Source organism: Ovis canadensis, chromosome 7, assembly GCF_042477335.2.
Source record: "Ovis canadensis isolate MfBH-ARS-UI-01 breed Bighorn chromosome 7, ARS-UI_OviCan_v2, whole genome shotgun sequence".
Lineage (NCBI taxonomy): Eukaryota > Metazoa > Chordata > Mammalia > Artiodactyla > Bovidae > Ovis > Ovis canadensis.
In genome coordinates, this window is record NC_091251.1 from 79,405,155 (window position 1) to 79,422,993 (window position 17,839).

The window sequence follows — 17,839 nt, forward strand, 5'->3', positions numbered from 1 at the left end:
TGTTAGCAGTGAATTCTCTTAGTCTTTCTTTACCCAAAAATGTCTTTATTTCACCTTCATTTTTTAAGGATATTTCTGGATATGGAATTCTGGGTTGGATAGTTCTTTTTTTTCTCTCACCACTTTAACAGTGTTATTTTATATCCTTTTGCCATGCATGGCTTCTGTTGAGAAATCTGCAGTTATTCAAATCATTGTTTCTCTTGTGTGAAATGTGTTATTTTTTTCTGACTGCTTTCAAGATTTTTTGTCTTTAATTTTAAGCAATTTGATTATGATATATCTGGGCATGAATTTCTTTGCGTTTAACCTGCTTGGGATTTACTAAGTTTCGTGAATCTGAAAGATTATGTCTTTCACAAAAGTTGGAAGTTTTCTGATGTTATTTCTTTAAGTACTTTTCCTGCTCCACCTTTTTTCTCTTCTCCTGGGATTCTGATGACTCCAGTGTTAGACCTTTTGATATTGTTCCACAGGTACCTAAGACTCTATACTTTCAATATTTTTTCCTCTTTGTTTAAATTATACAGTTTCTCCTGATCTAGCTTCAAGCTCATTGACACACATTTTGTCTTTCTAAAATTATATGAAGCCCATCCAGTGGAGGAGTAATGGGAATTTGCTCCCAGTTCTTGGAACCACAGCTCCTCTGGTTAGCGAGAAGTGTCCACTTCCACAGAGTTACAGGAACCTGCCCAGCTGCCCCTGTGCTGCTGCTTCTGCTGCTGACACAGTGTTGCCTGGTGCCCAGGGAAGGAGACCAGGGAAAAAGTTCTGGGGATTTCCTCTGCTCTTCCAATCCTTACAATTTCCTGTTCCTGCTCCTTGGACTCAGGAAAAAAGTGAGGGGAAGGCTTCTCTTGAGATCTTTTTGTTCTCACTTGGTATGTATTTTGGCTTTCAGGCTTCCTTTGAGTTCAGGCCAGGTAATCCTGGAAGATGAAAAGGAATAAACTCACCACAGAGTTGGTGGAACTCAGAATTCTGCTTTCGGAGAAGGCAATAGCAACCCACTCCAGTCCTCTTGCCTGGAAAATCCCATGGGCGGAGGAGCCTGGTAGGCTGCAGTCCATGGGGTCGGGAAGAGTTGGACACGACTGAGCGACTTCACTTTCACTTTTCACTTTCATGCATTGGAGAAGGCAGTGGCACCCCACTCCAGTGTTCTTGCCTGGAGAATCCCAGGGACAGGGAGCCTGGTGGGCTGCCATCTCTGGGGTCGCACAGAGTCGGACAAGACTGAAGCGACCTAGCAGCAGCATCAGCAGCAGAGTTCTGCTTTCTTCCCTCAGTCTTCTTTCTACCATTTTCTGTTCAGAATCTTCAGATAGTTTTTCCATGTTTAGATTTCAGAATTAATTTAGAGATAAAGTGCCTATCCTCAGGATACTTCTGGGCTACTCAGAAGGATTTGTAAATGAAAACAGTAGGTTCAATAAAATAATGCTAAAAGAGATTAAAAGTAAAATGCAATGGAAATTGGAAGACAAAAAGACTACTAGTGTTAGTAGTACTACTAATATGAAGACATGTTTCCACCTATAAAATTTAGAAGGTAGCAAATATGTATATTTACACATGAGACAGAACCACAGACTCTTTCCTTGTGTTTGTCCCCAACTGATTTCTTACCATGTCACAAACAGGTAGGTTTTATTATTTATGTCTGTGTGCTTCCCTTCAATCCCCAGACAGCTTTTTTCCCCACTAATATAAATTTAAAGCAACCTGTTGGCAGAGATTTAAAGAAACCAAAGTGTTCACAAATGGTTTATTGGTAACTGAGGTTTAGAGTCAAAAATGACCCTTCCTGAGTTATATGTATTTGGCCTTTAGAACTTTAAGCTGATAATACATATTTTTCTGTCTTCAATAGAAAAGAAACATTTGTTTGCATAGGAATTCATGAAGGCGACCCAACCTGGAAAAAGAATTATTCACTTTGGCCATGGGGTTCTTGTGACAAATTAGTTTCTTCAGAGATTGTATTCAACCCTGAGGAGTGGATTAAACTTACGAGAAATATTTATAACTGGACTGAAGACTATGGAAGGTATGGAGGGCAGTTGTTCCCCATCAGTGTGTAGCTGTTTTTTTTTGCCTAAAACACTTACTAAATTTTGAAGTGCCTTTTAAATTTTTTGATTTTTTTTGTTTTTTATTAGTAGTTAATATTGCTATTTGCTGCCCACAGAGTATCGTGATAGAGAAGGAGAACATATATTTCTTGTGCTCAGGCTTGAAGAACAATGGAGAGGTGGAGGAAAGGCAGTGATGGTTCAGCGGGCACCATGTAGTTAGATATGTGCCACCATCCACGTCCAGCTCTTGTAATGCTACATGGTCCGTCATCCTGTATCTTAGACCCTAAAAGTGGGAGAGATTCATGAACTGAAGCAGAGCTTTAAAACTCACTCTGTTGTCCCTAATAGTCCCCACCCACATAAACTTGTCACTTTTTTTTTTTCTTCTTCTTTAAGAATGGCTGATCAGGGACCTCCCTGGTGGTCCAGTGGTTAAAACTCCCCACTTCCATAGCAAAGGGCTCAGGTTCCATCCCTGGTCAGAGAACTAAGATCCCACACGCCACATGGTGTGGCCAAAACAAGAAAAAAAAAAAAAAAGAATGGTGGTCACTTCTCTGTAGGAAGACTGGGATTTAAGTAACTTTTTCTTCACAACTGTTTGGCGTTAGCCTCGTTCTGTTGTTTTGATTAGTCTTCCTGGAAGCATCTCTACCTATAGTTGACTCTCTCCCATATGGAAAATGAGTCACCATCTGAAGATAGGCTCTCTATTGCCTATTTTTTATAATTAAATTATGAATTATGCAAAGATTAGATCATTACTGCTTATAATTCAAATGGGTAACCGTTCCCTTCTCCAGAGAATCTTCCCAACTCGAGGATCAAACCCAGGTCTCCTGCATTGCAGGCAGATTCTTTGCCAGCTGAGCCACAAGGGAAGCCCAAGACTACTGGAGTGGGTAGCCTTTCCCTTCTCCAGAGGATCTTCCTGACTCAGCAATCAAACTGGGGTCCCCTGCATTGCAGGCAGATTCTTTACCAACTGAGCTATCAGGGAAGCCTATAATTCAAGAGCAACCCTCAAAATCAAATGAACAAATACTGCCAAAGTTTTCTGAGTCAATGTGAGCAAACAGACCCCGCTGCTGTGCTCCAGCCAGAGCTGGATAAGTAGTTGTGTATCACAGTACTCTGACCATTGTGAGGAAAAGCTGGAAAATCCCCTGTTCTCCCAACAGCTGATACAGTACACAGCATCACTCACTGCCTCCGTTTTATCAAAATAGACACATGCTAAGAGAAATTTTAATTAAGTGGGAAAAAAATCAGTGAATGGTTTAGCCAGTGCTCTTTGAGCAGCATCCTAGCTCCAACAACGATTTATCAAAGCCAGGAGTCCCCTCTCCTCACAGCTCTGTGGCTTTCAGCTGTGCCCAAAGAGGAACCCAGGCCTCACCCCCACCCCACTGCCCACCTGACAGATCTCGAGAAGCCTCCAGCCTCTTCCCACTGAGCTTTTGTGTGCTCCTGTGAGGCAGTGGGGCTCATTATGCAGATTAAGAATACATTTACCAAAACCTCAAATTCCTAACCATCAAATATTTCTAGGGGAATAAGTTTGTTATTTTGGTCTCTATCCGTACTTCAAAATGCAACATATTTTATTTGCCTTGTAAGATTATAAAAGAAAAATGACATGTCCATAACAATAAAGGTAACTGGCAGGAAAATGTTACCGTTTTCTTATAACTACAGGTTTGATCCTTCTTCCTGGGAATCTGTGGCCAATGAAGAGATGTGGCAAGCAAGGTGACTAATTTATACTTTCGGTTTGCAGTTTATTTTTAATGTAGTAGAAGTAGCTTGTGGCACTTTTCATTTGGGGAGCAGGAGGGCATGGTGACAATAAAAGTAATATTTGTGAGCAATTATTTTGTTTGGGGCATTGTACTAATTGTTACTAAGGCATAATCTCATTTCATCCATACAACAACCTGTGAAGAAGTCAATCTTACCCCATTTTACACAAAGAACAAAATGAAAGCAGAGAGGTTACTTGTCCAAGGCCACATAGCTCTACCAATAGAGTCCAAAATTCCCATCTCTCTGACTGGAACATTCACTCCTGTGCTCTCCTGCCTCCACTGAACCAAAGTCAGTGTAATTGATTGAGGAGAAATTGATAGTTACCACCCTGACCCATGTGTAATGTGCTAGCTAGTTATTTAAGCACTTATTGAAAACTTCGTAGAGACCAGGCACCGTGCCAGGCTTGTTGGCTACACGTAGGACTATGACACAGTTCCTGTTGTCAGTGCAGTAGACAGACATATTCCAAGAGGTTTGACTGTTCATGTGCTAGATGCTGGACTTCCCTGTTCCTATGTGAAATGAACACTTCACAGTGATGCTCTTGGCTCTCTGTGTTCCTGCCATTATTTTAAAATATTCAAAATATCTAACACTAACAGACTTTGGCCTAAAATGTAAAAGGCCTAAGTGATGCAGACAGGGGTACCAAGTATGAAGTACTTCCTCCAGGAAAAATGGATTGATGCCCACTCTGGGCCAGGGGCTGAGTGCACCAGGAATTGAGTTAGGGTGTAATACATTTAAAGAGGGTTTTTGTTTTAATTGTCAGGAAATATGGTTCTTGACAAAATAACAATTACAAAAAAGATAGTCTTTGTAGTAGTGTTTTGGAAATGTCAGAAAATTGCATTTCTGACATTGGAAATGTCAGAAAATTTGTTATAAGAACAAATACTTGCTTTGAGGGACTAATCAAAGATATACCAAATGTTTGCACGATTCTTCAGTGTGACAGTGTGGGAAAGCTGGGAGAGAAATCACATAAAGGAAGAAAGCAGGTCATTATTCGGGCAGGTATTGATTTAATTGGAGTGCTGAATACAATTTGGATGAGTTCATGTGGTCAAAGAGTCCAGCCACCTCTGAAGAACTGGTCACACACGGCATGAGCCGTTGTGATGGGTATCTTCAGGGATGTGCTGACAGACTCAGCAAGTCTCCCCACCACCATCCCCCCCCACCCCCCCACCCCCCTCCGCGGCCCCGTTCCCAGCTGCTCTTGCACAGTGAAGATCTGGAGGGAAGGTGATGCACAATAGTGATGATGAACAGAATGCAGTGTCTTGGGATTGGGGGGAGGGTTACTGTTGGTTCAGAGTAAACTTCTGTGAATATGAAAGAAGTGAAAAGAGTATAATAAAGGATTCTGTATGATCCTCATCAATGGAAAAGTCTGGCTGATTTAGTTTTGAATGTGAAATTGACGCGAACACCCTCCCACTCCCAGGATGAAAACACCGTTCTTCATCTTCAACCTGGCAGAAAGTGCAAGTTTGCCTTCAAATGTGAAAGCTCAACTCTACACTCACGCCTATAACGTATGTTGCACTTTTACATATATAAATACATTTGGTGGGAGGGTAGTTGTGACTGTTTGAGATGTAAAGAGAGTGTATCACAGAGTTTTTACTTTTTTGTTTCCAGATTTATTTGGCATTATAAAACGATACAAATGGAAAAAGTCATGTGTCTCTCAAATAATATTTAAAGTAAATGACCATGGTTGACAAAATAATGTAAGAAGTCCATGTCCTCATCTCCAGAACTTGTGAATATGTGGCCTTACATGGCAAAGGGCACGTTGCAGATGTGATTAAGGATCCTGAGGTGGGGAGATTATTCTAGATTATCCAGGTGGGCCTAATGTAATCACAAGGGTCCCTAGAAAAGGAGGTAGGAAGGTCAGAGTCAGAGGAGACGTGGCATTGCAAGCAGAGGTCAGAAAGAGATTTGAAGATTGCCAGGTAGCTGGCCTGAAAGATGGAGGAAGGGGCCTCAAGTTAGGAAGTGCAGGCAGCCTCTGAAAGCTAGAAAAGGCAAAAAAAAAAAAAAAAAAAACACAAAAAAACAGATTCTAGATCCTCTAGAAATATATGATAATACATTTGTATTGTTTTAACTGCTATGTTTTAACCGCTACATTTGTGGTGATTTGTTACAACAGTAATAGGAAACTAATAACGATGGCTTTATTTTCTTAAAAAGCAGTTCTGATGGGTCGCCCTCTATACAAAAGTCATGACCCTGGCAACACTTGAAACGATTGGACCATGGCTGGTTGAGGTTTCATGAGAGAGATAAAGGGTCGTGGAGAATAACCCCAGGAAGCCAGACAGCCTTCACATCCAGCCATGCTAAGGCTCTTGCTTAGCTGGTCCTCTGTGATGGGAACAAGGGTACAGACCAGAGGCTTGCTTTGCTGTAGCACTGTGTTAACAAGGCCCTGCTTTTCTGTGATTTATAGCACTGGACTCTTCCCCACCTTCTGAGATAGTCTTGGAGCCTGCAGTATAGGAAACAGAATTCCTGGGAAAAGCCAATGAGAACAGAGCCCAGGAGCTGTATGTCTAAGCAAGTGGTTGTTTATGCTGCTGCCTCTGGGCTGCTGTGGATCTGCTCAGCCAGGGCGTTTGTTTGGGACTGAGTCAGAATAGCATGGTGTCCAATTAGTGTGACAGATTTCACTCCTCAATTGTGTGCTTATTGGCCCATGGTTTACTCATGTATGCATTTACTCACACAGCATTTATGGAGCACCCAGTCTGTACCAAATACTGTGATGGAGATGATCAGGCATTGGCCCTGTTGTCAAATGGGCACACGCCAGAGAGGGAGATAGAAGATAAAGTCCTCAGCTAGTAGTGAGAGATACAGGAGGTGTGCAGAGGTGCCAGGACAGAGAGAGGCATATGAGCACAGCCTCCCGGGGAGAGGTGGCATGGAAGGAGGGAAAGCTGCCAGAGGAGGTGTCACTGCAGTGTCATCTTGAAAGATCAGAGGAAGCCAGCCGGACACATGTGGTGCAGGAGACCACAGGGATAAAGGTACACACCTCTGAGGTGCCCATCAAGGACAGCCAGGGACTAGATACAGGAAGCAGTGTTCTAGAGTTCTGACTGGCAGTCAGGGAGTCCCGGTTCAAGGCCTGCTCCACCATTCATTGTTAACTGTGGGCCAATTAACCTTTCTATTTTTTCTTTCCCAAAAAAAAAAAAGTGGATTATAAACTTTATAGATTATCTCTCACATCCTGGCCACGTCAGATCCATTTCATCTCTAATACCCTGTGATTCTGTGAAAAACAAGTTGTATTTAGTTGGGAGGAGTCCAAGACTTAGTAATATTTTATGTTCTCATCAGTGATCCGTTCCATGGTCAGTCTTTAGGCCACCACTAAAGCCAATTCATGGATTTATTGTCCCTTTGGGCCTGCAGGCATTACTCTGTTGAGTGAACACAAGTCTATAGCATAGTCTATAGGTATCTCCTTCACGTATGTCTCCAGGTGTGTGATATCATTTGCAAGACAAAGCAGCTCAAATACTTGATGGGTCAACACAAATCACCTCCTTGTACAGGTTTTTCGAGAACATTCTTATTAGGTATAGAAGATATTTTTGTTATTATTTACATTGTCCTGCTCAATAGTTATCCAGAACATTAAGTTCAGGTGTACTGGGAAAGCAAGAATGATCTGTTATCTTTAGGAATACAGTTGATACACTGAAGATGTCCCCCCAAACTAGACTAAGCTCCACTAAACTTAATGTCACAAAAATTCACGCTTAGAGGAGGAAATACAATTCTCACATGATGAAAAATGATAAGATGCAGCTTCTTAAGATACAGCACAGGTGACTAATGGGCCATCCAGAATGAGCTGATAAGACATCAGGATCAGAATGTTTTAGAAAAGGGTAGTGTGGCTGTTCTGATGTCCAAAGACGTAGCAGGGAGCTACGTCATGAAGGAGCCTTTTATTCTCTTGAGCCATTGGAAAGTGCTTACTGAGCTACTGGCATCCATCTTGCACTCCAAAATCTAATCAAGATTTTGAAAACGGCTAAGAAAAGAACCTGAGCAGTTCTTGAGCACTGACTTTGTGCAGGGCAGCCCGCCATGCATTTTCCACATGTCCCTCATTGGAAGGAGGCTCAAGAAGAGGAGCAGCAGATAGGGAAAATAAAAAAGACTATGAGAAAAAGTAGAGAAGCTTTGAACATTTTACCTAGAAAATAAAATGCTGACTTGATAGCTTTGAAGTCTATGAAAAGTACGAGGTGACTCTTTCCTATTTTATGGAGTGAAGGCAAGGGGAAAAGAACTTTAAAAGGCAGCTTCAGGACTAAGGGTTATTAAATATCAAAATGACATAAAAAAATACAGATTGGGGAACTTTTCATGGGGATGTTGTTTTGAAAAAGATTGGGTAGGAGTTGGGGAAATAGATAATATAATTGGGTCCCTTTCAACTGAATGATGTAATAAGCATAGTTCTAATTCAAAAAGCCCTTGTCCCTGGAGAAAGCATCATTACTTGTCCTGTGCTCTCATGGCGGGAGCTACCGGTTAACTCAAGTGCCTGTGGATTTGACTTCAATTTGATAATCCCCAAGAAGGCTGTGAAAGTCCCCAATAAGCAAGCAGAATATTGTTTTGTAGATTTGCATCTACTTTTTTGGTTTATTTGTTAAATTTTTATCTTTTTCCTCTAGAAAACGCAATATTAAAGATTCTAATTCTATCCAATCAACACTAACTCTGATATTGAAAAACAAAATTCTGAATTCCTGGGGGCAGAGTTTTAACTATGAAAATTGTTATTTTAGGACACCGTGGAGATTTTCAACATCTCACTTTAAGGATGTCTCTTAAATTATATTATGCCCAGCCTGTTGGATGCTGGATTTGTTAGAGGTTTTCTCTTGCTGCTATTGTTAATACTGTTGTTTATAATGTAGAGAGAATTTTATGTAAAAATGAGGGACAAAATTTAAATTTCTTCAAGTTCTTTTTCCATGCAGTTTTCTAAAGAAAGTTACTTTTTTTTTCTTTAATAGCTAAATTTAGAGTTTCAACCTCTCTGCCTATTGCATAAATAGCTTTCCATGAATTAGAACCAAATCCCTTTCCCAGAACATCTTTCTGGAGGAAGAGCATTCTTTCCTGACATAGTGTGTCTTAAGTTTCCTCCGCAACATCCAAAAAACCCCAGAAACAGTTTCATATGAAGTGCATTTGCCTCCTGCTACTGTAATAATTACAGTGTCATCCTTGCATTTTCTGCATGGCCTAGCAACGATTAGATTTTTACTACAGGCTGCTTGCATTATTTTTTCCCTTGTGTTATTAATTCCTCTGTGTTTTCTAGTCTTTTTAAAAAAGTCAAGGGATAACAATGGAATGCCAATGTTTTTGCTGTCTTCCAGCTTTATAAAGAGATTGTCTATTTACGAAAGGAACACCCGGTGAATTGGCACAAGAACTACGCCATCTCCTGTGAACGGATGCTGCGCCTTCGGGAAAGAAGTGCAGACCCTGAAGTCTTGCTATCTGAAACCATCAGACACTTCCGTCTCTACACTCGCAAGGCCCAGAATGATCCCCAGCTGGCCGATATTTCAGTTGCTCTAAAGCACCTAAGAAAGGAACTACAAAGTCTGAGAAATATGAAAAATGGCTGAGACAGCAAACTGAAAAACTGGCTCGGCTTTCAGCTTCCAAAATTCCCAAGTCCAGAAGCTTTCCTCTAAGAAAAGAAATGCCATTAAAAAATGGAAGACTAGGTCATCTCCCAGATATAAGTAACATGGTGTCATGGTACTGTTTTACGGCAGAGTTAGAAACTGAGGTGTGCTATTTCCACAAATTCTATTTAGCCTGTGTTACTGAATTAGCATTTCAGTGAGAATATTTTGAAAAATCTTCCTAATTCCACAAACTTTCATCAAATGACTTGCTTGATTAAATTCTACAAGAGAATGAACTATTTTCATATACTTAAAATATCGACCATGAATCTTAAGGGACCTGCTTATTGGGATTGGTATTAAAATTAAATTCTTAAAATGTTAATACCAGACCAAAGACATTCTCTGGCTCCCAGAAATGAAATTATTATTATTTGTTTTAATGAATCTTGTTACACTTCAAGCTAGAGTTTGGGGTGTGGGGGATGGGGGGGGCATTGGTTTTCTTTCTTTTTTTTTTTGTTTTTGAGTAGCTGTAGTTGTTACATAATCTCACACTTCAAACTAAATACCAACCAGGTGATATTTTGGAAAAAAGTTAAGGTTTTATTGTGTTCGATCATTCTCTGAAATCACTAAAAAAGTAAGCTAATTGTTGTTTGCTTTTTTTTTCCAGTTGCTTAAACTGGCAAGTAAAAAGGATTTTGTCTTTCCTTAATTAATTTTATATTCATGTTCTACTTCTATTTGGGCTCATAAATCTGGACCCAATAATTAGGAGGCTTCCTGCTGCCAAAAAGGGGGGTAGGGGGGGTTCAGGGGTGTGGGGAAGTGGCTCAATAAATTCATTTCTGTTACAAGCATCTTTTATACATATTACTAAAGAGAACATAGTAAGAAATGCAAATAATAGTTCTTTATTTTATTATGACAGTTAATTAATAGCAACCTGTTTTAATGAATAAAGTCACTCAGAGTCCTTCAGCACTTCCTAAGTAGAGGCCTGAATCTGTAGGGATTCTTTTCCCCCCAATTGTATAGCTCCTAAACTCCAAGCACTATATAGGCCCCTGTATAGAAATGCTCACTAATGAAGAGGGAGGGCTAGAAGCTTGTCTGCATTCAAAGATCACTGGTGAGTCATTCAGCAAGAAAAGGCCCCTTACCAGGAATAGTCACAGTTCCGTGGCATTGTACTAGCGAAAGGGTCTGATCAAAGGTCTCCTGTGGAGCTTGCATGGTTCCCTTTCATACTACGACCATAATTAAAACCACTAATTCTCTTTTAAAATGCTGCAGGATGCCATGTAGGCATCTGTCTGGAGTGTCCTTTGTGATGTCATAAGCTGTTAAGGACCAGTGCCGAGGGCTTTTGAGTGAAATGCCAGTCATGAAGGTGCTTCAAGACAAGGGTGCCTCTAAAAGCTTGACAGGGCCTTGACTGCACAATTCGAGCTGAATTTGCCCCTTGTCAGCTGCCAGTAAATAAATCTCAAAGGGGGAAAAGCTGAAGTTTCATTACCTGATCCATGGGGCTTTGTTGGTTTTGGCACCACACAGGGGAAGCCCTTGCCCCTCCATTCTCTGGATTTGAAGATGTCCATCGGAGCCTGCAGTGCCTGGACAGGGTTCAGAGCGGAACCTTTTGAAGAGTGTCAATAGTTGTAACAGTTCAGCTGTTAGGAAGACAAATAAATGGAGGAGCTCATTAATCCGCTTTTGGCTCTCAGTGCCTTTTGCCCTTTTATCACAGCCTTATTAGGCTCCTACTCATCTTGAACCAGAAAAAAATGAATTGAAGTTGTTGAGTACTAATTGGCAAAGACTTTTAATCATGGGCCAAGAACTTTCACTGACTTGAAAGTAACTTCTCCACAGGGAAGAACCAAAAACCTGGTTTACCTTAAAACAAAAAACCTGTTGGAGTTCAGTGTGGTGTAAAAATTTAAGGAAGCATTGAGAAATTGTCTCAATTGATCCATTTGAAAGAATTATGTAAGATTATGATTTCTACTTTTCTTTTTAAACACTGCAATAAAATTCATATACTCATTCCCTGGAAATGCACTGTCTTTATTTTTTCAGAAGAGACACTATGTGTGTGTGTGTGAGATGATCATGTTGGGTTTTGAAATCTATATTCTGTATAGGGAGTGATATGTAAATATTCATTTCAGCATCTACCTACACATCTTGTTTTAGAGTAATTTCCGACTTATGGCCATAAGTATGGCAAATGAAGGCCTCTTTTTAAAAAATATCTGCATTTTAAATGTCTGTCTATGCTATGATGCCTCATATACATCTGAATATGCTTTGCATATTGACTGTTGTCAGATGGTGCATAGATTATTCTGTATTTGTGCAACAGTGACTTTGGACCACTCTCTTTGAGAAAGCAGTGATACGATGGCCCATAATTATGGGGTCATAATTATTTGAATTTCTAAAAACCAGCAGTGAATGGAAAAAGAGCAAACTGAGCTGAGATTTGGGGATGTTGGGCTTCATTCCAAGATCAACTACTTTGAAGAATTCTTTCCTTTCTATTTTGTGAAGTTAAACCATTTGCTTTCTTTTCTTTCCCTTCCTTCTCCTGGGCTAGTGCACAAACACCATAAAATCTGACAGAAGGGGTTTCCTTCAGTCTAACCCCTGACATGGAAGAGAATGTGAAGGAGGTGACTTCTCATGCAGGATTTGGCCAGCATTCCCCTAGCAGTGTCCCTAGAGTGCCGTGGGTTGGCAGTATGACAGGAACCCCACAAGGCCAACTTCTGCCTGGACTTTGGCCTAAGGAGCAAGTTGGAGCCAGAAGCACTGTCTGCCTCTCCACAGGCTGCAGTGCCCTCATGCCCAGCACTAAGGCTGGCACACACCAGAGGGCCAGTGGAGAAGGGGGTAGTGGCTTCCATGCTCCCTAACAAACCTCCCCAGCCCTTTTCCCGCTGATCGGAGATATACTTGCTTCTTGCTGTTGACTTTCCTCTTTGTTTTTCCAAAGGATCCTTTTTTTTTTTTTTTTTTAATGCCTTTGTTCTATGATTCAAAATGTAGCCAAAATAGAAGGGAATCAATGACTTGTGTCCTATTTTGAAGTCTTCTAAGGGAAGCGAAATGTTATTTCTGCCTGCATTCTTAGTACTTTCTAATGATAGAACCAGGATGTTTATACCCATTATGATACTTAAATAAAGCTCTTTTTGAGTGTTAGGATTATTGTATGATACCCTGCTGATTTCTTTAAGACATCAGACTAGGATATGAAGAGTAGTTTTTTAAATTCATATTTTGAAAGTTAAACAATGTGAGTCATTTTTCAGAGTTCCCATCAATATCTTTCAGAATTTAGAAATATTAATACTTTTAATATTTAAGAAAAAAGTTAATATCAAAGATTGAAAAAAATGGATCCTATTAAAGCAAATCCTTTTATTCTGTTTTAATTCTGGTATATTTTGTGAAAGCACCAATGAGGAGTAATACTTAAAATTCTGTTCTTCGAACTGGCTCCGAGCCCTATGGTAAAACAGTAAAGAAATTCTAACCCAGTAGGAGATTCACACTGCTTTGTTCATCCTCATATCTTGTTGTGGATGCAAGCCCATCCTAAGACTTACACTTACAAACAAATAACTAATGTTTCCAGGGATTCTGGGAACATCTAAAGGCCAAGATCTTGGCACAGCCTTACAGAGCAAACAGGGAGCTGAAGCCTAGCAGCGATCATATTCAATGAAGACGTCATTGTCAGTGCTCTCTAAAGGTCTGTTTGATTTGGATCAACGTGGACGATATAAAAAAAGCCTCAGGAATAGTACGATGTGCTTACCTGGATATTGGAAAGTAAACTAATAGGAATATATCTTGAGAAAGGGATTTTTCTGAAGAAAAAATTCTGATTGCTGTTCAACAATGTAATATATATTTGCATATACTGGAAAGATTAGCTTATGTCATATTGCAACAACAACAAAAAAAGATGGTGGGGAAAGACAGGTAGAGGTTCCATAACTGTAAACAGAGAGCCTGAAATTGTTGCCCTGTAAATGGAATTATCTGGATCTCTTCCGCCAATCCCAAGTGTTATTGGTGAGGGTCAATTTTTAATAGCACAGATAATGTGATGATTTTTTTTAAGTTGATAAGATTAAGAAAGTTTCAAAATATAGATCGAACATGAAGGCAAATAAATGGACCATGCTGCCATCCACGTGCTCCAATTTCACAGAGCACCCAAGTAGTCACAGGTCTTTTTGGTGCCATTAGATGAGGTTTATGTTAAACAAAGGTCTAATAAAAGATAAATAGAAATAAGCCATGTCTAAGTTTTAACCCATTCAGAATGTTGTTTAGAATTTCTTATAAGTAGTATGAGATGGTAAGAATAGACGGAAGTATAATTTTTATATTGGCAAGTTCTTTATATATTATATATGATAAACTAATAAATGGAGATTGTCCTTTTTTAAAATATGCAAACCATCACCATCTTCTATTTTAGAAATGTTATCTGAAATGGAGTTATTTGGGGACTTCCCTGGTAGTCTAGTGGTTAAGAATCCACTTTCCAATGCAGGGGACGCAAGTTCAATCCCTGGTGGAAGAACTAAGATTCCCACATGCTGCAGGACAACTCAGCCCAGGTGCCACACCTAGAGAAGCTGACATGACACAATGAAAGATCTTGAGTGTCGCAACTGACCCAACACGGCCAAATAAATAAATGTTTAAGGAGTGTTTTAAAATAATGTAACCTTTTAAAGAAAATCTTTTTGGAGCTTTTCACATATAAATAAAATATTCCCTAATGGTTGAACCATTGGAAATACCCTTAATACCTGTGGTTGTCACTTACATGCATAAGTATGTGTGACTAAAGGGGCTTCCCTCGTGGCTCCGTGGTAAGGAATCTGCCTGCCAATGCAGGAGACACAGTTTCAAACCCTGGGTCAGGAAGATCCCCTGGAGAAGGAAATGGCAAGCTACTCCAGTATTCTTGCCTGGGAAATCCCATGGACAGAGGAGCCTGAAGGGCTACAGTCCATGGGGTTTCGAAGAGTCGCACACAACTTAGCAACTAAATAACTAATGTGTGACCAAAGCCACAGAGGGAACAATGATTGAGAAGTTAGACTCAATTTTCCCTCCCTTAGACTGTAGTGTGAGGGAACCTAAATAAATCACTTATTACCCTACATCCTTGTGTACTGTCTGAAACACAAAAATCCCTGGCATTCTAACACTTGAACTCAAAAACTGCAACAGAGGATTAGAGGACAGGGTAAAAGATGCAAGGACTAAAATCTTGTTATGGTATCTTCCCCCAAATGGGTTTTGAAAGTAGAAGGAAAGCATTGTATTTTTGGCTGCACCACATAGCTTGCAGAATTTTAGCTCTCAGACCAAGAATCAAACCCAGGCCCCTGCAGTAGAAGCACAGAGTCTTAACCATGGGACCACCAGGGAATTCCCTACAATTGTTTTATTATTAACAGTGCCTTTAAAAGTTAATATTTTTGAAAAAAATCAAAGGCTCTTTTAAAATACTCTGGCAAAAGCCACAGGAACTTTTAAAAGGGTTGTTTATAAACAAGATGATAAACACCATATTGTAAAGCAACTCTACTCCAATAAAAATTAATTTTAAAAAGTATGATTCATTTATCAAAACACTAGATTCCTTTGCTTGAGGAGTTAAAAGCCAATCTAACAGGTGAAAAGAAGTTTCAAAAATAATTTCACTTATAGAAAAATGAAAAACCAAGGTTCAGTTATGCAGAGCTTAATAGAGAGTACTTGTAGTTAGGCATTGTTTTTATTTAGTGTGTCATAATTTTTCACTAAAATTAGAGCATATTCCTTCAATATGTAGACTGGTATTTACACAATTTTAAAATTTCTCTTGCAGTAATCAGAGTTACCTGCATTCAACTGGAGGCAGTTCTTCAGAGTGCAAGACTGCCTAGTTAAGGAGATTATGACTGTCACCAATTGTGTGTGTTAAGGTGACTGTCAAACTAGGTCATAGAGTCAGTTTAGTGAAAACTGACAAGCTTTTTCTTAGTGAAAGATATCATAATGCACCAGAGGTAAGGAGGGTAACTATTGTTTTATAAAACTTTGTTTCATTTCCCATATATGCATGTGTGGTTTATGTCCAGCATATCTTAAAATGAGTGATATTAATATACAGAGATGTAGATATAACATTTACATACAAATCTATAAAGGTAGGTAAACTAGGTCATAATATAAAATGCACTTCTTATTGTGGATCACAGTAAAGAATAAATCTGAAAACCACTGGACTCAGAGAATTTATCCAAATTCATTGACTGTTAATGCCAAAAAGATTGGTGAAGGGATCATCTAATGTAACTAGTGCAACTAACCTAGCTAGGAACCAGAGCACAAGCTTCTTGGCTCAATCTGGTATACTTTCCCTTCTTTCATCACAGTTAAATGAAACTAGTTACATGCTACTCTCAACTCTGTGTCACACTGAAATCCCCAAATTATGCAGTCATATTAAAATTATGACAAACTTTTCCTGCAGTAAATGGTGTGTGAAATCAAGAACTATGTCATAAGAAATTGTTTAAAAGCCATACACCGAACTTCTTTCTTGCCCTCCTCCAAAATTCTGGAATATAATTTCATTTTTTTTTCCTTCCTTTTTACACAGGGCCAGTTGTATCCCTGGCTTTTGATAGAGAATTTTTCTACCATTCTGGACTTAGGAATATATATCCAAATTAAAAGGTTTTAGTGTGATAAGAAAAAGTCACTTTGAAACCCAGGAACTTATTAGCATAAATTACATTCCAGCTGAATCAGCTACAAAAGTTCCATTTGAAAAATGCCCCAGTAGTTTATATATTCCTTCCCACTCATATGCAGGGTTCAAAACATAATAGTATTTCTATGTTTTGCAGGAGGAACTATGTCCTAGCTCCGCTGGAGTGTTCATTGGGAATTATACTTTTCCTCCCAGAAACTAAAACCAGCTAGAGCCAGTGTTCATGATTATTCTATTTGGTTCAGCCACGCTATTAAAAACCAGTGTCCATGAGGTCAGAGGCCTCTTTGAAGAACTAAATATCTGGTTTCCTAAATATGAGCCTTACCAATTCAGTGTCTAGATGATAATGATTTATTTCAAATTTGGCTCTGAAGTCATGTATGTGATTTGTAAAAATGATAACAATAATTATTGTCATAACAAGTAAGTCCATTGAATATCCACTGAATGGCTTCATTTCTGCATTTACTGTCAGTATTGGAAGTAGTCTGGCTTTTCACCTTTGGGAGGCAAAGACATTTAGTGGTGCTCATAAGACGAAGACTCCTGATGTGACCACACAAGCCACGCTGCACGAATTTATGTGACAATACTTTTCTCCTTTCACATATCCCCTTGTGAGCAATGAAATAGTTCATCTACAGAGCCTAAACTTGTCAAAAACTATGAGCTAATTTGTACAAGATAAATGTGAAAGTGAAAGTCGCTCAGTCGTGTCTGACTCTTTGAGACCCCATGGACTATACAGTCCATAGAATTCTCCAGGCCAGAATACTGGAATGGGTAGCCTGTCCCTTCTCCACAAGATCTTCCCGACCCAGGAATCCAACCGGGGTCTCCTGCATTGCAGGCAGATTCTTTACCAGCTGTGCTACCAGGGAAGTCCAAAGGTAAATATGGGAGCCGATATAAGAATCAAAACTAGAACTTTATTTTAAAGCAATTTCATAAGATTTCATAATAATTGTGCTTACTAATAATAACTATCTTGTGAAAAATGTGACCTGCTTGAAATTTTGTAAGATAGATACTTTGTGTTCTTTTTTATTATAGTGCTGCTAGATTAAAGAAATACCTTAACTAACACCTTCCTCTCATCTGAAAGCTCTCCCGGTGGTGTGCAATCTCTGCAGGAACTCACTAGGACCTCCCATAGAGGAAGGGACAACTCAAGATCTCCTTGCCTGCATGAAGCAGCGCGCGCACACATACACACGGGCATACACACACATGGGCACACTTGCGCCTGAAAGAGCAGAAACCTAATCTTTCCCAACTCTTGCATTCACATGTCCAGGAGACAGGCTGTTCCAGAAAGCACAGGCCTGTTTTAGACAGCACTAGAACACCCAGTGGATAGTGCTGGACTCCCAGCTCTACACTCTGTAGCTGGATAACTTGGTGCAAGTGTCTGCATGCCTTATCGTCCTCATCTGTAGAAGGTT

At 39.7% G+C, this 17,839-nt stretch overlaps 1 protein-coding gene across 1 annotated transcript in view; it reads left to right on the forward strand.

The window, feature by feature from the left end:
• The window catches only part of TMEM260 (transmembrane protein 260), a 70,912-nt gene extending 59,260 nt beyond the window's left edge, over positions 1-11,652 (forward strand). The window contains 4 exon segments of the mRNA XM_069596695.1: positions 1,877-2,053; positions 3,783-3,836; positions 5,347-5,437; positions 9,329-11,652. Coding sequence (XP_069452796.1) covers positions 1,877-2,053; positions 3,783-3,836; positions 5,347-5,437; positions 9,329-9,583 — 577 coding nt within the window. The 3' untranslated portion in view covers positions 9,584-11,652.
• Positions 11,653-17,839: the final 6,187 nt, after the last annotated feature.